Source organism: Patagioenas fasciata, chromosome Z (genome assembly GCF_037038585.1).
Source record: "Patagioenas fasciata isolate bPatFas1 chromosome Z, bPatFas1.hap1, whole genome shotgun sequence".
Lineage (NCBI taxonomy): Eukaryota > Metazoa > Chordata > Aves > Columbiformes > Columbidae > Patagioenas > Patagioenas fasciata.
This window is the reverse complement of record NC_092560.1, coordinates 16,036,554-16,057,997: the sequence shown is the minus strand read 5'-3', so window position 1 is coordinate 16,057,997 and position 21,444 is coordinate 16,036,554. Positions and strand designations below refer to the sequence as shown.

The 21,444-nt window shown below is 44.0% G+C and overlaps 1 protein-coding gene across 2 annotated transcripts in view; it reads right to left on the bottom strand.

Moving 5' to 3' along the window:
• Positions 1-21,444, bottom strand: part of ELP1 (elongator acetyltransferase complex subunit 1) — a 43,701-nt gene that overhangs the window by 6,667 nt on the left and 15,590 nt on the right. Inside the window, exons 16-36 of one of the 2 annotated variants that reach the window (XM_065861741.2) lie at positions 20,986-21,039; positions 20,779-20,884; positions 20,018-20,130; positions 19,212-19,285; positions 18,506-18,584; positions 18,160-18,239; positions 15,493-15,633; positions 14,324-14,409; positions 13,650-13,798; positions 12,681-12,804; positions 12,111-12,208; positions 10,702-10,903; positions 9,084-9,145; positions 8,527-8,589; positions 8,347-8,407; positions 7,469-7,582; positions 6,672-6,783; positions 5,419-5,546; positions 3,346-3,500; positions 2,284-2,362; positions 173-1,426 (exon numbers count right to left, since the gene is read on the bottom strand). In XM_065861741.2, the coding sequence (XP_065717813.1) occupies positions 1,359-1,426; positions 2,284-2,362; positions 3,346-3,500; positions 5,419-5,546; positions 6,672-6,783; positions 7,469-7,582; positions 8,347-8,407; positions 8,527-8,589; positions 9,084-9,145; positions 10,702-10,903; positions 12,111-12,208; positions 12,681-12,804; positions 13,650-13,798; positions 14,324-14,409; positions 15,493-15,633; positions 18,160-18,239; positions 18,506-18,584; positions 19,212-19,285; positions 20,018-20,130; positions 20,779-20,884; positions 20,986-21,039 (2,148 nt within the window). In that variant the 3' untranslated portion in view covers positions 173-1,358. Of the gene's footprint in view, positions 1-172; positions 1,427-2,283; positions 2,363-3,345; positions 3,501-5,418; positions 5,547-6,671; positions 6,784-7,468; positions 7,583-8,346; positions 8,408-8,526; positions 8,590-9,083; positions 9,146-10,701; positions 10,904-12,110; positions 12,209-12,680; positions 12,805-13,649; positions 13,799-14,323; positions 14,410-15,492; positions 15,634-18,159; positions 18,240-18,505; positions 18,585-19,211; positions 19,286-20,017; positions 20,131-20,778; positions 20,885-20,985; positions 21,040-21,444 lie in introns of those variants that run through there. The other variant, XM_071802078.1, reaches the window with a different exon arrangement.

The following is a 21,444-nucleotide window of genomic DNA, read 5'->3' as shown; positions in this document are numbered from 1 at the left end:
AGTACAACACTCCTACCCTGCGCACCCTTTCATGTGCTTTGCCATCTCAAGGCTTTACTCTTGGGAGAATCTCTTTGCAGTGTAATATGTGACAACAGGCTTAAGCCATCCCCACACCACCCAGCGTAGTCCACGTAACTCAGAACAGCAGGAATTAACACCACTCCAATGCTTCATGAAACACTGACAAAGGATTGTTTTATCACTCCAAACCCCCACAGCAGCATGGCACATACAGTGCAAGCCAACATGGCCATCCAAAAGTGATGGAGTTCTCGTATCACAAAAACAATGATTTGAAGCACTGGAAACATGCTGATGCCGTGCAGTAAGAACACAGCCCATCGCTGTGTTGTGAGATACCTCCAACAGACAGAAAGTGCCTTGTTTGTGCTGGCATTTTGCCACAGCACCTAACTGAAATAGCTGGCATTGAGTACAGCAGATGCCAGGCCAAAATTAAAAGAGGGAGTGGTGGACTGCTACCAAAAGGTTTTCAGTCTCACCTGCAGAGCTTGTCCCCTTTCTCTGCTCCCAGGACAGCTGCTGTTACTTCTCGAGTCAGATCACAAAAGTATTCTGGGGTAAAACTTGATTCTCAGGTATGAGGTTAGATCAGTTTCCAGCTGAAACAGTTCTGTAACAGCACAAGGCATGGTCAGGGTACAGCTGCTGATCTGTCAGTGCCACAGAGCAGCATTAGCTGATCTTCTTAAACTCAGATAATTAGGAGAGTGTTACCCAGCAGTGTGTTACACTGACATTCCCCATCCCCCTGCTTAATTTCATGTTTACCCAAGATCTCCCTGGTGTGTATGAGCACCTTTCAGGACATAACAGCTGTTGGTACTGCAGGGTTCACTCTGAGGTAACAAAATTATTCTGATGACAATCTGGTGTTACTAACATCCAGCTTCAACAGAGAAACCACCACTCATTTGTTCAGCAACTACAACAAATTGCTATTGACTTACTGGTGAGATCTCTTAAACCAGGGTGAACAGCTCAAAATGTGACCTGTCATCATGGCAGGTACCATCCACAGGAGGGTTGCTTCATCCAGAAGGGAGGGAACAGCGGTGGGAGATGCTGGATTCAGCCAGCAGTATTCTGAGCCGTACACCCTGTTACTCCCCAGCCTCACAAACCACCTCTGCAGTGGGATGCAAGTGCTTGTCCCCATTACCGTGATGCCATGCAGGTCACAGTCACAACTGCATCTGGGGAGGGACCCTTCACTTGCACAGACCTAAGAACAGTGTATCAGAAACTCCAGGACGACAATGGTTCTATAAAGATGTAATGAAATTATATGAAAAGTTACAGTTTAGAGTCCCTTGGGATTCCTTGGCTTTTAGTTACTGGAGAAGATGCAGTTTCCACTGCAGATTTTTATTGAGTTTTGGTGGAATACGTAATTCTGGATCTGAAAGAAAAACAGGGTAAGTGTCAGAACAGAGGGTACTAGCAATATGGTTTCTTCAGGAGCTCTCAACTACTTAGTTTTCTTTACATCAGAGGACACAGAAGTCTCTGACACATAGTGTTTCCCTTCAGTGACTGATCACCAGCCTGCACAGTAGACTGCCCCCAGCAGAACTGCTTACAGAATTAAATCTCTGGGATAAATCAAGTTCCCTCTCCATTAAGTGTTATTGTTTATAATGAGAAGGCAACAATCAGTGGCAGAAAGTAGAGCTCTGTTTGTTCACCAGCAACTGGGACATCATATACAACAGCCAGCTGGCTCTGTGTGAATAAGAGGCATAAGGTTTTCTCTGGAGCCAGCCCTGGCAAGTGGCAATGGGCAGGTGATATCTAGAGGTTTATTAGAGGATTTCTCCAGGCAATTCCAAGACTAGTAGGGGAAAAGACTGTAGGACTAGTGGGGAAAACATCAAAGAAGCATGATAGTCTGTAGCCTGGCCTGGCTGCCAAAGCCAGATAGAAAAAATGAGCAGGTAGGTTACCAGCAGAATTATCCAACACATTCCCTAAGAAATCAGATTTCGAATTCCCTCACAACAGAGAATACACACATGGGAAGGCAGGAGCACAATCCAGACAGTGCTTTCAGCTCACGAATTCAGAGGAAATAAAACCTTGTTAAGATGGCTGTTCACTTGCCACAAATTGGGAGCATGCATAATAAGGTAAAGCAAGAAACTCCCACAGCTGAATAAATGCTACAACTCTTGGCAGGTATCGGTGCTTGGCAACCCTCAAAACCCACTGATCTCACCGACATTTCACACCCACACCTAACTCAGAGCATCAACTAACCTTGCACACCAGAAGCCATCATCCTCTTCTGCTGATAGGCAGCCATAATGCTGTTGGCAGTTGAATTGGGTCCCAGGACCTGTATGAAGAAGCAATACCCACGTTTCAATCTGCACAAAGCAAGACTAATGGCAGGGATCCTACAAAGAAAACTGCTGTTTGTCTCCAAAAGCAGAAGCAGCTGCCTGCAGGAGACCTCACAGTACAAAGTGACTAGGAACATGCGATCAAAGCCCAGTAATGTCTCAGAAAAGTTGACACAGAGGCACAAAGAGAGAACTGCTTTCAGACAGCTTCTCAGGACACAGAATCCTCATCCTTGCACCTACTTCACTCACAGCACTCTCATGACTTGGCAGGACTACTCTCATTACAGTGTCAGCAATATTTAATATTTGTTTGAGAGTCTGAGCTCTCTGTCACATAGAACAGTATTCATCTGTCCCTAGAGACTTGTTAATCAGTAGTTAGGGAGAAGATACTGGGGAATATCTTGTGTTCACCATGAATGCTCAGAAACTACCTATTATAAAGAAAGACTTTTGCTTTGGAAGGAAATTAACTGCAGTCCTTGCCATTTCTTTATTTTGCATTAAGCAGAAACTTAGAAGCCTGACATAACCCTTCCTGCAATAAACTTATGATATACTGGTTCAGACTAAACTGACAAGTCGGGTAGCATTTCACTTCACAACACCAAGCTATGCTAACACTTCAACCATCAGGCCTAAAAAAAGAAAACAGTGTTCCTATGTTCTACAGATTGCTTAAGATAGAGCTTATGAAAAGAAGTCATCACTAGGACAAGGTAACACAAGCCTTATGAGACCTCATCCTGTCCAGTGTGGCACTCAGTGCAAGGGACACAGCAGCCTATACCTGTTGCACATATCTAGAGTGTACTGACTTGGCAGGCACTGCATGAATATCTGTTTGACCTCTGCAGAAAAAAAACAGATCTGGAAAGCCAGGGAAGGATTCCTGACTCTTTGCTAGAGAATGCAGAATACTGGTAAATACTTGGCATTGTACAGTAGGCAGGTATTGTGGATGAGCACAGACCGGGTTGACAGAGCTCTGCTGCAGGTCTGGAGTCCAGATTTCTGGGATTGAGGTCTCCATCAACTGTAAAACCTCTTCCAGAGCTTGCTGCAGTGTCCCAGCTTGCTCATCATAACCAAACAACACGAGCTGCTTCAGAAGGATGTGTATGTCTCCTGCAGGAGGGAACAGAAGCACAAGCAATAGCAATTAACACAGGTATGCTAAATAAACAGCTGTATTTCTCTGGTATCAGGGCACAGGAATGGGAGCAGCAAATCAGAACTGGTTCTGTTCCTACCTAACTCCTACAGTGCCTGGGTACAAATGTGAGATAAATTGTCATGGCCCTGACAAGGTCTCATTTCTCTGCTCCTAAACTTCAAATGTGGAGAGCTCACACTATCCCATGTTCTTCCAGGCACAGAGGCAGATGAACTAAATCAGTGTCCAACACAGGTGGTCTTACGAGCCAAGTGGCTTCTCTCCATGTGTGGCAGATGCACTTGTCCTCCTCTACCCAAACCAGCAGCAGTTAGGTACAGACCCTAAAGGAGGTAAAGGCCTGAGCTGCAGCCAGGCCAGGAACTCCTTTTAGGAAGCTCATGAGGAAGCAGAGCAGCACAGTGAACATGCACAAGGTGTGGGTCCAAGGGGTCTCGTGTGTATTTTTCCCACTGTATACAAGCTGATTACAAGACAACCACTTTATTCTCTAAATATGACAACCTGGATAAGCCTACTTTGAGCTCTCTCTGCTAAAAAATCTGCCTGTATGATGATGATCTTTTACGATTCACAGATCACTGGATGAGCCCTTCATATCAATCATTTAGCTTAAGTAAATGTGTACTAAAGAGAATGAATCACCTAGAATTACAAGGTCACGTGACTTTTCATATACTGTCTGCTTCACATTACCTAATAAGCTAAATTTGCTGAAATCTTAAAATGTATTTTGAAAAATTCTGCTCGTATTTACCAAATTTGTATCTACTTAATGAAAACAAAGCAGCTACAAACCATCAACACCATATGCATAATAAGGCCTGTTTTGCACCTTATTGAGAAGAACAGAATTTACTTGAACAAAAAAGCACCCTCAAGACCAGCACAAAGCTACACACCATCAAGAACACCCGCAAGGTAAGGCCTGTTCTGCACTTGTTGAGGTAAACAGGATCCATTTGGACAGAATAACACTTTCAAGGCCAGCACAAAGTGGCTATGGACTACCAACAACATCTGCAGCTAAACAAACCAGGGCCTGTCTGAAGACAGTGAAAGAATCCAATGAGAAGCAAGAAGGCCTCAGACTCCAATATTGCTACTGGACTGCATCATCACATGAGGGGTATAAAACCCCATGGATTTCTATGCTTGGCTCAGCACCACTGTGAAGGCACTCAGCTCGAGCAGATCCTGCTGCTATAGTACTCTCCTATATTATTTATTTCTACCAACTCTGATGTCTGAGAGCTTGCGTGGAGAGACCTAGGATCCAGACTTTGGAGCACCTTGACCACCAGGCCCCCGGAGGTGGGTAAGCAGCTTAAGGTGCAGAATCATGAAACTTTGAAATCCTAGCCAAGCCATATAAAGAATCGGGTATGCACATATAACCTTTTAGTCATAAACACATATAATTAATCCCTTACCTGTTTTCCCTTACCTTCTATGTCTCCTAGACATGAACTGTTGACCAAGTCTGGGTCTAAGTCTGGATCCAGCCACACCCAGACTCTTTTCTGAAAAGGAGTTTAGAAAGCAAGGGGGTCCATTCTGAACCTCGTGACTCAATGGGAGGACCTCCATCTACCCTTTCACATCTCCTGTCCTCATAGAAATCACTCTAAAACAACTCTCACCCGATTCTGCTTGGCATATTTTCTCAGTGCAGTAAGTAATGGAGTGAACCCTGCCATTAAACTCTGTTAGATTGTACTTTTGAGTGATCTAAACACTGCTCTGCAGCAAGCAGGATCCTAATTCAGTCATCTGTGACACCCCAGCATACCAATTAAGAACAAGAGGGATCATACTGCCTCAGCTGTCCTCACAAGCTGCGGAGTGGATTAAGGTCAAGTGTCCTACCTTTCACAGTCTCAACAGCACGAACATTTTCTCCCAGGGCTTCCAGAAGAGCCATATCTTCAAAAGGACTCCCCTCTTTCAAGCTGTATCTCTTGCGTTCAGCCTTGCGCCGGTTCTTTGAGGATCGCCTGAAAAGGAGGACGCTTAATTATAAGTGTGCACAAAAGGATTAGCTGTTAAAGGGTACGTCTGAAGGAACATCCACAGTGTGCATGAACCTTATTACTCAACTCCTTACTCTCTCCAGTGAGAGGAGACTGCATGCAGGCTTAGGTATCTTTATGTCCATGTTTTCAATGCTACTCAACCAATATCCTTTGTGGTCTGAAACATAAGTCAGTAGTTGAGCTGTTTCTCTACTACAAAAAGGACTTCTCTTTGTTCCAGCATTGCCCTAAGCACAGAGTAGTGTAAATTGTTTGGCAGTAGTCACTATCAGGCAAACCTGAGCTCCACTTAAAACAATTTGGTGCCAGGGTCTGTGCTTGCCTCTGCACACTTTCATTTCTGCTGTCTCCACAAGTTGTGAACTGATACAGCTCAGTTCCTGCACATTATCACAGGAAAGCAACTTCTAATCACAGGCCAGTACTTGTTGCATAACATCCCCAACTGATCAGCACGCTCTGACGTAGGTATGCTGAATGCTAAGGTTGCATTCTCTTCCTCTTTCCATGTGGGCTACAGAAAGTGCCCTAAGAAGTCCACACTTTTCCCACAATGGTATTTTTGCACTAGGGAATTCAGAAGCAGTCCCACAGACTACACTGGCCTCTAACACAACCCACACTGCAGTTCACATTCTTAAGAGCACTCAAAAGCAACATGGACACCCACTGTGGGAAGACATTGGTATGAGATTTAGTAGCAACCCCGACCCATCAAGCACAAAACCTAGGACAAAGAGCGCAAGCCATGCGCACAAGCTGTTAATGTCTGAGGAGCTCTGCCCATATTCTGCTTCCTACAGCCAGCTATTCTGGCAACATGCCCAGCACTCACAGAGCCAGCTCCCTGCCAGAGACTGTTCACAGCTCCTCTGCTGGGCACTCAGTTCCTGTTGCACTAGTAGCTTCTGGCATTTTCTGCTCTCTCCCTCCCAATAAGAGTTAAAATAACCACGAAATGCCTGTAATTAAAGCAGCTTCAAGGCATGCACAGTTGCGAGGAGGAACATGCCAAGCATGAGCAAGCTGCCCTCCCAAATGCTGATGCCAGGGCAGCCACTACCTAATTTGGAGGCAGATACCTACGCTGATATTCTTGAATTGCTGTGTGAATATTTGCTGTTCATGTCGCTGGCTGTCACAACACTGCTGGTTTCAGAGAAAAGATCCAATTCTGGGCAATGTGGCATTTCATAATCTGCAAAACACGTTAACAACTGTCACAGTATGTAAAAAAGTCACAGTTATTCCAAGCTTCCTCTCTGGGTAATGTACGTAGCTTGTTGGAGAAGTAGCTTGGGCAGACACATTCTACCTGCTGGTGTTTCAGAGCCTTACAGCTCTCACCTCCTCTCAGCGAGCACGCAAGAAGAAACACCAATTGTGAGAAGAACACTGCTCCTCTGCCCTCTTGGGGACTGCGACATTGAACAGCATGATCAGAGGGATGACAATATCAGTGCAGCAAATCTGGACCAGGACAATGCATTCTGCTTTCAGAAAACTTCCCTGAGCCTGTGTGAGCTGGCAGGTGAATGCATTTAGTGGGTACTTGGCATGCTAAGCACTGTCTGATCCAGCCAGGCTGGCATGGTGGAGACAATGCTGTGTTATTCTGAAATGCTTTCAGGTGCATTTTCGTCACATGAAAGCTGTGACACAGACAGCACTGAAAATAAAGCTCTTTTTACAGAATGAGCAAGGTCAAATAATCACAGCCCAAGTATGGTGTGAGGAAAGGGTGAGAAGAATGCCGTTCTACTGTTGTAGATACCACTAGAGCTAGAATAGAACACAGCACCACCATGGCAAGTGGTAACCGCAAGGAAAAGGTGATCACAGTTATGTATGCAGGATAAAGTCACATGCATTTCAATACCAACCCTGCAGGCTCTCACAAGCCTTCTGCTTCAGCTCTCGGACCACTTGCAGGCGACTCCTGTGGTGAAGAAATGCTGTTTTCTGAGAATCTAGGAAGATCAGCTGACTTTTCTGAGCTGCTCAATAAGAAAATCAGAACATAAGCATTTGTGCAAAAGACCCAGAAAACCATTTTTTACACAAGAACTTTGAAGGAGTAAAGTCCTTCAACAAGCTCAGAAGTCAGGTGCCAAGCACACAACATGGCTCAAGTGGAAAGAAATTCCAAACTTATAACAGAGGAGCCCACCAAACAAGATGCACTTGAATGCAGAGTGAATTAACCTGCCAGACAACCATTTTGTGGAAAAAAGAGTCTGTTTCTGATAACCGGAAAAGCAGAAAGCTCTGTGGTCACTTCTCTCTACATTAATTAGGTTTCAAAGGAAAAGCAACCAATAGTAACCAAACATGCTTCTTGAATAGAAGGGATAATACATCTGTTAAATCATATTTTTCAAAAACTACTAATAAAAGCTTATAGCATAGCCAGCCATTTTCTTAAGTCCACAGCTTGGCTGCCACATGTGCTCTGGAGGAAGGACTCTCCTGCTGGTTCATGGACATGCAGACATAGACCCCTTTGCAGTTTGTGACTGTGAGGTGTAGAAAAGCTCAAAAGGAGCTTGGCTGAGCTAAAACAAGCCCACGAGACTGCAGGGCTTCAAGGTGCATTGAGTAGAGCCAAATGCAGCTAACTGGACAGCATCAGTTGGGCAAAACCAAAGCATCCTTCCATACAGCTTCCAGTACTGGACTGCTGTGACTTCCCACAGAACCAGTAAGGACCTTCTTCAGCCTCTATAGCACAGAGAAGTCTCAGATTCTTGCACAGACTCACCTTCCAGAATAGCAGGTTTAAAGTTGGTCTCCAAGATATCCAGTCTACCATACTTGTGAATCTGGATCAGAGAAAGTAAACAAGGTATTATTTAAGGACCTAATCCAGATCCCATTCCTCTGGTTCTTGCACTCTAAAGAAATATTTCCACTCTGTTTTTTGTGCTCTAAAATGCCTTACCAGCCTTAAAGCCTCTTCCCAGAGAGACCCTTCTAAGACCAGGAGAACAGCCTCTTCATAGTCCTAGAAGGAAAGAGCAATCATGTACTGTTACTGATGCTAGTTATACACCTTCATGTAGCACCTACTCAGATGCACTTTTCTACACAGCAGAATCAGAGTCAGGACAGGAAAACACTACTGTGCCAGGTACTTTGAAGTGCTGAGACTGAAAAATAACAAACACGAACTATGTTACTTCTCCTATGCTGAGGAGAAATCCCTCTGGAACTTTGTCTTCCTTACTCCAGCCCTCATGCTTCAGCTCTCTGAGATAAAAGCTTTTTCTTTCAAAGCAGAGACAGCTTCATAAGCGGAAAAGCTCAGCATTCATCCTTGCCATGCTTACTGCATCACCTTGACCTGCTCTGCCCTTTCCAAGAGAGCCCATGGCACAGACTGGTTTGCTGTCAGGCTGCATGGAGTCACATGTGGCCCAGGAGAACAGACAAAACACAGATGGAATATCTCTCTGACAGGATATTACTGTGGCACAGACAGGAATGTGATTACATTACCTGAGTGTACTGCTCCAGGAGTATGGCTGCCTCTGCATGCCTTCTCTGTTCAACTAGTTTTTCTGGAAGAAAGGTGGAGTTCAGCTTTTCAGAAGTAGCTGGATTTTGTATCACAAAATTACAAAATAGAGGACAATCCCAGTCACTGAGGCAACTTCTACCTGCTCACACAGTTTACTCAGTCTGCCGGGTAAAAAGAAGGGCTGCCTGATGTCAAGGATTCATTTATGTGCAACATTATTAGCTTGTGAAATTGCTGGTGCACATCCTTCAAGGCCAGCTGGAGAAGGTTTTCCTCCCAGTCTGAGACAGAAATAGTGAAGTGTGCCTTAAGTGGAAGGGGCCAGGATGTAAAAATGAAATCTCTCTTGAAAACTTCAGTGTATCGGCACCTTGCAATCTACAGGGAATACTTCACTGCCTACTCTGTAGTATCGACAGCAACCACCAAGCTTGTAGGATTCAAGGCTTTTAGTCCCCTAAAAGTCAGAATCAGTTTTGGCATGGGTCAGTATGCTAGGATGCAATGTGAGAGAGCAAGTGACATATAACACCAGGAAAAAAAAAATAAAAAAAGAAGGAAAGAAGAAAGGAAAGAGGAAAAGAAAAGAAAGAGCAAAGAGGAGAGGAAAAGAAAGAGAGGAAAGGAAAGAGAGGAAAGGAAAGAAAGGAAAGGAAAGGAAAGAGAGGAAAGGAAAGAGGAAAAGTGAAAAAAGGGAAAGGGAAGATTACTCAAGCAAAGCAACCTCATCCAAGACAGCTCACGTCTGCTCATTATGCTAAATTACAGTTCTGATTTCAGAGGGGCAGCAGAAAAAGTATCAAAGGCAAGACACGAAGTATCCAAATCACACTAAATGACACGAAAAGAAAATACTGGAATATTCAACTCTGGGAGATGACACTAGCAGCAGCCATATTGCCACTGCATAAGTGGGCCCTTCATAAACTCTGTCCCAGAGTAAGGCAGAAGTCAGGATGATGCTCCTTTTCTCTTGTTGAAATATAGGCCAGGTCCACAACACATCTCACACATGCAGTCTGATGTGCACTACTGAGCACAAACTCTGAGACCAGCTACCTTTTTATCCTGCAGCAGGACAGCACATAGCTTCACAAGTACCAGTTGGTCCCAGCTGCCAGCAGGCTTTAAGGAAAGAACATGAAGCCACAGCTCTGAATTATCCAATAGCCTTTAAGGTCTGTGACTGGGCATGGTACTTAAGTCAATGACGTCTAGAGGCCTCAGTCATGTCAGATACTTCAAAGGATCTCCATTCCCTGAGGTTAATGAAGGATGCAATTTGCAATAGCAGTTCAGCAACCATTTGCAAGGAAAAAGTGCAAGAAGCAGTCAGCATGGGGCAGCTAAGGCCACAGTTAGCTTGGCAACTCCTGGATGCCTACCAGCTCAGCTCCACCATGTTTTGGTTCCTTTGAGAAACAAACATGATGTGCAATCACACAAACCCTTGGGAAACATGGGATCTTTGCTCTCCCCTTAAGAAAAATGCTGCTGAAGACTGAGGTTTTCCCTAAATTTTAGGAAAAATCAAAATGAACCAAAAATAACAGCAGCCAGTTTTATTCTGCACACTCCCATCTCCTCAAGGCCTACCTGTCATGCTCCGTGCCAGGCTGGACAGCTTGTCCTTTGTGTAACCAAGCCGTGATGCCATGCACAGGGCTTGCTGCCAGCTGCCAGAGTTCTGAAAAGCATCAAGTGCTTTTGTAAAGATGCCAGCACGAGCAAATATCAATGCAGCCTGTTCATATAGCTGCTTCTGAATCAAGTACTCCCCATATGCATTGCTGATATCCTGCAAGAAAGGGACAAAAGAGAAATCAGAAATCAACTGTAGCACCAGTAGCAGTCCTTCATTAGTAAAAATTAAGTGCCCATCAACAGAGCCTTATTTCCCCATCCCCCAAGGAACTTCCAGGCACAATGTTCCTACCCTATTTCAAACTTTATATCAAGCCAAGGGCTGATGATTAGAACCTGGAGACATTTCACAGAACTGAAGCAAGAGACACAGGGAGATACCTAGCTCTGCTAGTCAAAGGCTGGGTAAACTACATACTGCAGGAAATCAGCTCCTTCTTCACTACTCATGAGTGCTGTTTGTTAGAATGTCTCCCCGAATCACCTTACTCCAGGAGTGAAACACCAGCACAAGGGAGGATGCAAGCCCTGCAACTCTACAAGCACAGGCTGCTGTGAATCAATATTCTGAGCTTAACTACGGTATTCAAAGTGTACAATCTCCATCAATAAGTGGAGGGTGGATTTGACTGGAAGAATACAGAAGGAATAAAGAAAGACTCCCAATGAGCCAGAATCAGGAAGAGACCTCCTTCATGAGGAAAGAGTCCTTTCTGTTCTCACTGTGTTGCAAACAGAGTTTCTGTATTTCCCCTCCTACTTATTCATCTACTTCTTTTACAAAGGATTCTGTGTTGTATATTCACAATATCTAAATTAAATGATATTAAATGTGTTCATTTACATTTTACCTCTGCCTTGGACAAGCTAAAGCTCTTCAGTAATACCAAAACCAGATACTACATGCTAGAAAACAGCACATCTACAAGTAACCCAAGCTCTCTAGCACTCAGCAGAATAGTTTAACAAAGTGTCCCCACACACTCTGCAAATGCCAGAAAGAAAGCTGGTATCACAAAGGTCAAGACAGGAAGAAAAATCTTTCTGTGGTAATGAGAGTTCTCCAGCACATCACAAGATAGTGCAGCAGAAACCAGACTCCAGGTGCTCTACTAGTCACGGCATCAAAGAAATCACAGCCACTCTTTGGATGGCCAGACCTTGCAGGGTCAGTGCCAAGTCATTCCAGTTGTTATCTCAGAGGAGGGTCTCAGACAACACAGGAATAGCAATGACCTGCAGAACCTGAATGCAAGTAGCTGTTGTCTCATTCCTGCCCTCACTGAAGGTGCCAAGGATGTGCAAACACATGTGGGAAAGAATAAAAAACTTGTGCACTGCACTGTCATATGCTTACGCACCTTGTATTCCTGAGTGCTAGAGGGGTACAGCTTCAAGGCTTCACAATACAGATTCTGATCCTTCACCAAGTTCAGAAATTCAGAGAAGTGTTCAGGACCTGTAGAAATAATTTATTTTTCATAACAATAAGAGAAAGCACATGGCTCTCATGGCTCCCAGCCAGTCTGGGTTCATTGCATTAAGAAGCAATGTGTTGCTTCATTAAGAAGCAATGTGTTTTCGGTGGAACGGCACAAAAGCACCTGCTCTACCAATATAAAATCAAGGTGTTAACTTCCTTGAGGTTTACTCAATTTTTGGCAGCAATATTAACTGGGAACAAGCCACCTACAACAGGAAAAAACCAAGACTCATGCTTCGTGATCACAGAGCAGCGAACATTCTCATCCCTCTCTCCCTGAGCCAAGCTACATTACAAAAAACATGTAGCAGAAGTTCACCATACACTACCAAAACAGAAGACAACCTTGTGCAATTCTCTTTAGCTTTCCCCCCCAAAGGCTCTCCAAAATGGAAATGTTCCACTGCAGAATTTCTCCTTGGAAATGCTGCATGTGCAGGACACCTACCACATTTGCTGAGGTGTGCAAGAGCTTTTGTGTATCTCTTCAAGTGTCTGTCTATTGTGTATCGCTGATAATTAGTTTCCATTTTCCGGAGGGTATTTAAGAAGGGCAAGTATTCTTTTGGGTCCTGCAAAGAATAATGAAAACTGCAGTTGAGCTAACCTGCTAAGACATATGCCCACATCTTCACCAACAGACAGTCTCGTATTTGAAATTGTACAATAATACACTAAAAATATTTTTTTAATGTAAGTCATATTAAATAATTAATTATGTCTATGTACTCTTGCCAGGAATGACTAACTTAAATTACCACGCTCCCTTACACATGGACTCCAGCAGTGGCTAAAGGCTGGTGACATTTAAAATTCAAGGTTATGTATCATATCAAATATTGTTTTCTATTAGCTATTATCATGTATAAATTTGCAGCTGTAAAGCTGATCAACTTCCTCCACACCAAAGGTCATAAAACCTGTTAACATGAACAGGGTGTTTTAATTGATGGATAGCAGGCCGTGCTGTAACATTAGGAAACTCTGAAACCCCTGATGGGCATTTCCATTCAGAGATTTCAAATTAAACCTGCTAGAATATACACATTATTATCGTGGCCACCATGAAACAAGCAAGAATCAAGAGTACAGAACAGGGAACATAAGGCATGCAGTGGTAACACTTCAGACCACAGTCCCTCTCATCCCCAGAGCTACTTTGCCATGCTACTCTAGAAAAGCCATGTTTCACCTTCAGTACAAGCAAGTTTCCAAAGTTGTGCTCAAGAAGTGTTGGGGGATGCAGAGACATTCCACCTTCCCAGTATCACCCCAAGCATATGCAGGACTTCTGAGCAATGGGGATCCTCCTTGGGTAGAGAGCTATGACTAACAAAATGTGTGTGATACGCAGACTAAAAAGAACCTTCAGGAAAGAAAAAAAAATAGTTCCTTGGCTGGAACTATAAGCCAAGACCTTTTGAGACTTTTCTGCCACCATGATGACTAAATCAAAGTCATATGTCCCCAAGGAATAATCATACAATTCATTGACATCCACAAGGAAAAGCAGGTACTTCAGTGCTTCTTCTGCACTCACAGCTTTGACATCTGGAGTAATGCTTTCTGTAACAAGATAAAGCAGAATATGATCAGTTACACCATCAGCAGTGGAACCCCACTCTGAGCGAGATGCATTATCAGACAAATCCTTGACACCAGACAGGGACCAAACTAACAGCATGCTCTCTCTTGCCAGAGTGGTTTCTTTGCCTTTTCTGGGCAACTTCAAGGATCAACCCAAGTACAGTAACTTGCTAAGTGTGCAATAGTGACAAGTCAGAAGTATCAGCACAGAATAAAAGCGAAGTTTGCCCATTTGAGATACCAGGATCCAGAATGGGAACCTCTGGGAGAACAAGACATATCTAGATAAAAGGATGAGCCAAGGGCATGCACAGCAGTGTATCTTAGTTGATACACTGCTGTCCCATTAACATACAGCTAGTTTATAGTACATTTCTGTTTTCTGTCTAACTCCAGGAACAAACACCTTAAAATAATTTTCAGGGTGAACTATGCTAACAATTACAGCTCCTGCAAACCACACATTCACACATTTTCAAAACTTTTGAGTTCCTGATACAACACCTCGAAGATCATGAACCTTCTGGAGAGCAACTTCCAGTTCTGGAGGACTCTTCTTCACATGTGCTGTCAGTATCGATAGGCAGTATCTGAAGAAAACAGGAACAGTAAATGAAAAAGCAAGAAGGCAGAAACATTGCTTCTTCCTATTTTAGCACAGTTCATGCAGGTTCTAGTTTACATTTTAGTAAAAAAAAATCCCATCTACTCTTTTTAAAGGAAGGTAGCAAAATGTGAAGAGAACAGAATATACCAGAAAGGTTTTTCTACTCAGCATGTCTGCCCAAACATGTCACAAGACCAGAGGTGTGTTTTGAGTTGAATGAGTTTCCTTACCATGCCAGCCAGTGTAATGGAGAGAGAAGACTCTCTCAGATAGCTGGAAACAGTTTTCCTGATCAAATTTAGCAGGAAAATGGTCTTTTTTATAAAAGGAAAGCTTTCTAGGAGGTTATTTCCACTTCCATAAATTTCACAGGTACTACTTCAAACCAGCTTTCCCAGTTAAGGGGATGCCTTGTTTTCCAAAACCTTTAGCTGAAAAGTATCTAAATTTTCAGGGTTCAGCAGCAACCCACCATCTGTTGCTCCTCTATCCACTGTTTCACATATAAGCTGCCAATGGTTTAACACTGCTTCACTAACCACTGTTACTATCCTGTTTTCCCAGTCTTTATCATTGCCTGGTGTTGACTGATCCAAAGAGGATGGTTACTGAAAAGGTAATAATTCAGAAATATGCAACTGAAGGTTTACAAAAGTAATTCAGTCTCAAATGGAACAGCTGGTACCTTTCCAAAAGGCCAGCTGATCCTAAAAGCCAGCATCTCCCTGAGATTACAATCCTTCTTGTGCCTCTCTGTCCCCTATGCCATACAAGCTGTTCCTTAGTTGAGTGTATTTCTTAAATCCTTACAAGCACCCTGCGTCTATTACTTAAATTCTTGTAGTAAGAAGCTGCTTTGCTATCTGCAGAATTATTAGACGTTGTGGTTTTCAGGACAGCATTCTCAGCAGATGAAAGGTATGGCTATGTAAGTTTTGTGGAGCACAGTATCACCTCAGAGGATCTGAAGCAAAATAACTCATGTTAAGGACAGCTTCACTTTCTGCAAATGAATTACTAGAAATCTCTCTAATGGTTCCTTTACCCACAATAAGACAACGCTCACTTTTGAGGGTTGATGTGTTCCATGGCAACTCTCATCACATCACATACAAGGTTTACTTTATTCTGGTCAGGATACTGGTGTTGTGGAGCATTACCACTACCATTCAAAGATGGGTACAGAGTCTTTGTGAAATCTTCTTCTCTAAATAAGAACAAGATATCGTGAATACTAGCGTCGTTCAACACATAGCCCAGTACAAAGACAATAACATTAAGAAACACAAATGTATGCAGAAAAGCACTACTGAACAAAACAGCTCATATGTCATTCAGTACTTACACACAACCTTCCATGCTACCAGAAAACTCTCCAACATCTCTTAACTGTCTCAACTGATTCTCAGCCAAGAGATGCATTGAAACAAATTGTTCCAAACAACTACTCTAGTTGCACAAAAAATCAGAAGGTGAGATTTTCAAGATACATCTGTCTTCTACTAAATCCACTAAAGAGATGCTCAGCACAGAGCACTTTGGAAAATTGAGCCATTTGCTTTTGTTTCTAGACAAAGATTTAAGGTCAGGTCGAAACTGAAAATAAAACGGAACAGCTAAGTGATAGCTCCAGCTCCTACACAATTATTTAATTCAACAAGGTTAAGAAGTCCTGAAACTACCAATGGCTTAAAGCCTCTTGTCACTCTATCTTTAAGAAAGAAGTCAGGGGACCTGAATTGGGAATTTAAGCAAGTATCACGGCCTCATGATTCAGAAAAGTACTACTGTCTTGCTGCTCTTCATGATGGATCAAAACTTTCTCTGTTCACATTTACTCAAGCACAGCAAACCAGAATACAAAGCAATCAAACGATGTGCTCATCCCTTGCTGTAAAATCTAATGGCTGCCTGCAAGCTGGAGTTCACAAAAAGACACACTGACTGTCCCTGAAACTATTGAGCTCACTTGAGTCTTTATCACAGTATCACAGTATGTCTGGGATTGGAAGTGATCTCAAAAGATCATCTAGTTCAATCCCCCTGCTGGAGCAGGAACGCCTAGGTGAGGTCGCACAGGAACATGTCCAGGCAGGTTTTGAAGGTTTTGAAGTTTTTCCTTCCAGGGAAGGAAACTCCACAACCTCCCTGGGCAGCCTGTTCCAGTGCTCTGTCACCCTCACTGAGAAGAAGTTCTTTCTCAAATTTAAGTGGAACCTCTTGTGTTCCAGCTTGATCCCATTACCCCTTGTCCTATCACTGTTTGCCACCGAGAAGAGCCTGGCTCCATCCTTGTGGCACTCACCCTTTATATATTTATAAACATTAATAAGGTCACCCCTCAGTCTCCTCTTCTCCAAACTAAAGAGACCCAGCTCCCGCAGCCTTTCCTCATATGGGAGATGCTCCTCTCCCTTAATCATCTTTGTTGCCCTACGCTTGACCCTCTCCAGCAGTTCCCTGTCCTTCTTGAACTGAGGGGCCCAGAACTGGACACAATATTCTAGATGGGGTATCACCAGGGCGGAGTAGAGGGGAAGGAGGACCTCTCTTGATCTACTAACCACCCCCATTCTAATACACCCCAGGATGCCATTGGCCTTCCTGGCCACAAGGGCACAGTGCTGGCTCATGGTCATCCTGTTGTCCACCAGGACCCCCAGGTCCCTTTCCCCTACACTGCTCTCTAATATGTTATTTCCCAACCTATACTGGAACCTGGGGTTGTTCCTGCCCAGATGCAAGACTCTACACTTGCCCTTGTTAAATTTTATCAGGTTATTCCCCACCCAACTCTCCAGCCTGTCCAGGTCCCGCTGGATGGCAGCACAGCCTTCTGGTGTGTCAGCCACTCCTCCCAGCTTAGTGTCATCAGCAAACTTGCTGATAGTGCACTCAATTCCCTCGTCCAAATCGTTAATGAATATATTGAATAATATTGGCCCCAGTACTGACCCCTGAGGCACTCCACTAGATACTGGCCTCCAACTGGACTCCACACCATTGACTACCACTCTCTGGCTTCTCTCCTTAAGCCAGTTTGCAACCCACCTCACTACTCTATTGTCTAGACCACACCTCCTCAATTTAGCTGTGAGGATGCTGTGGGAGACTGTGTCAAAGGCTTTACTGAAGTCAAGGTAGACCACATCCACTGCTCTGCCATCATCCATCTACCTTGTTACATTCTCATAAATGGCTCTGAGGCTGGTCAAGCATGACTTACCCTTGGTAAAGCCATGCTGACTGCCCCTAATAACCCTCTTATCCTTGACATGCCTTGAGATGGCACCAAGGATAAGCTGTTTCATTACTTTCCCAGGGACAGAGGTGAGGCTGACCGGTCTATAATTACCTGGGGTCCTCCTTCTTGCCCCTTTTGAAGACTGGAGTGACACCGGCTTTCCTCCAATCCTCGGGCACCTCTCCCGTTTCCCAAGACTTGGCAAAGATGATGGAGAGCAGTCCAGTAATGACTTCAGCCAGCTCCCTCAGCACTCGCAGATGCATCCCATCTGGACCCATGGATTTATGGATGTCCAGACTATTAATTGCTCCCTAACTCAGTCCTCATTGACTAAAGCAAACTCCTCCATTGACCTGGCTTCATGACCCAACATGCCAGACTTCTGACTGACTCCTCACACCCATATTAAAAAGCTGCCAATATTTTGACAGAGTAACATAGCACCACTGATTACATGCATGCTTCCACTTGCAGAATTGTACTCACTTCAGTTCTGTGAAAAACAAGTTGATATAGTTCACAGAATCTATTTGCCTGATAAAGGTTTCTGTGTTTTCCAGAAATACCTGAAACGAACAAGAATGTTATTACTGTTATTCTGAGTAAGTACACTAACTGCAAGAACAAATTAAAAGACCTTCTCTGAATGTAGAAGATGTAGGAAATACTAAATCCCATCTGCTTGCATGAGGATGCAGCTATGCAGAACAGCCACTCCTGCTGAAATCAGAACTGACAGCACCACCTACCATTTTGGGCTCACTGTTCAATGTTGATGGATTCCAGGCTAGATGGGTATGGAAAACAACACAACAGAACTGGGCATACTTGCCTTAGGATTGTGGTCATAGAGAAGATTGAGATTGATTCGCAGCTTCCTCATACACTGAAATGCTTCCCTGAACATAAGCCTGGAGGAATGAGTCAAATGGGATAGTTTACATAATCAGTAAGTACAATATCTGCAAATAAAGGTGACTGACTAGAAGTAAGCACAGACTCCCTGGGAAGGGAATAGCCTAGGCAATAAGCCATGCAAAATGCCTTTCAGAAAAAATGTGCAAGGCAATGTTCACTGCCAGCCTCTGCAGTGGAACAGACTAGCATGCCAAGCTGAAGAAACAACACATGCCTGGCATTATTTTTTCCTCCTAAAACAGAGAACTACATTTTAATCTAACGGACCAACTTCTGTTTCAGAAAACTTCAATGTAAATCAATTAAATAAAACATGAAAAACACCAAGCTTCACCATGAAGCGATCAAGATGTCTAAAGACTGGAGCAGATGAAGATTTCTCCACCCACACAGCCTCAGCACACGTTAAAGTCCTTCAGTGTTGAAGTGAGAGGCACCTGGGACTGCTGAAAGCTGGACTTCTAGCTGGTAGCCCCAGAAACAGTATCATTCCCACTAATTAAGTCAATTCCCTTGAGCTTAGCCTCCCTCCTTTCTCTAGCATAATAAAATCAAAGGCAGCCAGCCTCTAACAGCTCAGACTGGGGGAGGGAATACCAGAATACACCAGTATAATTTACCTGTCGAGCCACTTCCGAATCTGAGCAAGAACCAGAGCTCGGTGGTGAACTGTCTCCAGGTTTCCTCTTGGCATCTATATCACAAGATCCAGATGATTATTTATTTGTATTTACTTTACCTACGTTGAAGGCAAAGTGAAGGACTGGCCAATTTTCTTGGCCTGTCTGCTGCATGCAGGTGCATGGGCTATTTGTTCACTTCGAAGGACAAGTAACTCCAATAACTGTGGAAAAATATCTGAAAATTCTCTCAGCTCAGAAACATTCTTTCCTCAGGAGGTTGGACTCAACCAGGTAAAACCCAGAGCAACCTGATCAGGTTTGCAGGTTATATCTGTTTTGAGGAGGATGCTGGGCTACACACCTCCAGAGGTGACTTTCAAATGACACCCTTCTCCATTCTGTGAACCGATGCTGGTTCTGAAAGTTGAGCTCAACACTTTTAGTGCCAAAGCTAAGGGAGGACTACTAGCAAATATAGGAGGTACTAAGAGGTGGGTCTGAGATTTACTGTGAGAGGCCACAAGACATGGAACTACACTACCTCAGTAATTAGGCAGTTGGTCAGTCCTTCCCAGTTCTGTACATACCCAGCTGCCTGTGCTGAACCTAACTCCAACAGGCATGTTCAAAATCCCTTCATATTCAGCCAGGTAGCTGGAGATTTGTGAGGCACTGTGCTGCAGCAGTACAGGGCAGCAGCTTTGTAATGCTGCACACAACGTTTGCAGGTTGACCAGCTACCACTGATACTGTCCTCCTACATCCCGATAGCAGGTATCAGCAGACACAGGTCGAGCACTGACCTGCAGAACAACCTTTGTGTCCTGGGGCACAATGGTGATGATACGCGAACCTCGCTCCACCTTGCGCAGGGTCTCACTGTTGGGTGCAGCACTGCTCAGGCCAGCCTGAAGGGCTGAAAACAGCATATTTATCAGCACACATGGCACACCACCGCACAGTGCCCCAGGCAGGCTCTCCTATGTGGCCCTGCAAGGTCGTACTGGACCAACTCAGTCAACGATAGATCAGTGATCTTCAAGGGTTCCAGACAGAAAGAGGATCTCTCAGTGCTAAGCACTCCTGTACACCAAGTAGAGAAATGTCTTCTGTACAACAGGAGCACAGAGCTCAACAGAGCAGATGAGAGGAACACCGTCAGCTGCAACGGACCAACAGGTTGCCTCTCCCAGGTCCTCACACCCCTCATAGCCAGTTGCCACCAGGACCTTTTTCTACTGGGATCCTTTCTCTGACACACACCCTTAAAGAGCACACAGCCCTTTCTTTTCTTTGGACAGAGAGGGGAGGGAGAAAACACAGGGCTAAGCTGTTGAAAACAGTGAAGGGACACATCCTGTCCCCTGAGAGGAGCATGTGATACACTAAGTCAGTTCCCTGTGCTCCTTGTTCTCTGACAGCTTTTTGAAAGCAGCTCCCTTCCTCCATCTCTTAAGCAGTTGCCCTGAGTGACCCAAATACAGCAGGTTTTAATGTGAAAAATGGGAACATCTTGTGGTTCCAAGACAATAGGCAGCAGCAGGCAGCCAGAGTTGGCATTTACCTTGCACTGATACGTTCTTCAAGCAGAAGCACTGACAGGTGTGGGAGTTGGTTGTAACCAACAAAAACTCATTGTATGTTGCAAATGAGGTGATGTTGGAAGCGACCTGTAGAAAAATGATTACGTTTATAGCTGTATAGAGTGCAACAGGAAAGCTGCCTTTGGCAGAGAAAAATGGGATGCAATGAGGGGCAATAACTTTGGTACCTCAATATCATTAACAAAAAACCGGCATCGATCTGTCAGGCCCAAGATCACCTCCTGTAAATAAAAAGCATTAAAAGTATAAGCTATCAGTGTAACAACCTCCAGTGTTTCACAATGCTCACTATCACTGGATTGAAGCACCTTACAACTAGGTACTGTGTACCTCACGTGAATTACTCAAAGAAGCTGGACAGGAAGTCATACAACTTCTGTACCAGGATGGCTTACTTAAGTATATTTAAACATTTCTGTCTAGAAACCCAGCCTAGTCTACTCTGTAACCAAAACTGCACAATAACAAAACGGAAGCAGAAACCATGCCAGATAATTGAGCTTTTTATTCAGCAGCATTTGGTCCAAAATACCAGAGGAAAAGCACTAGTACAGACCAGAGCAAATCAACTATATACAGCATTCACCTGGATGCATGCTGAAGGAAAGAAACCCTGAAACCACCAG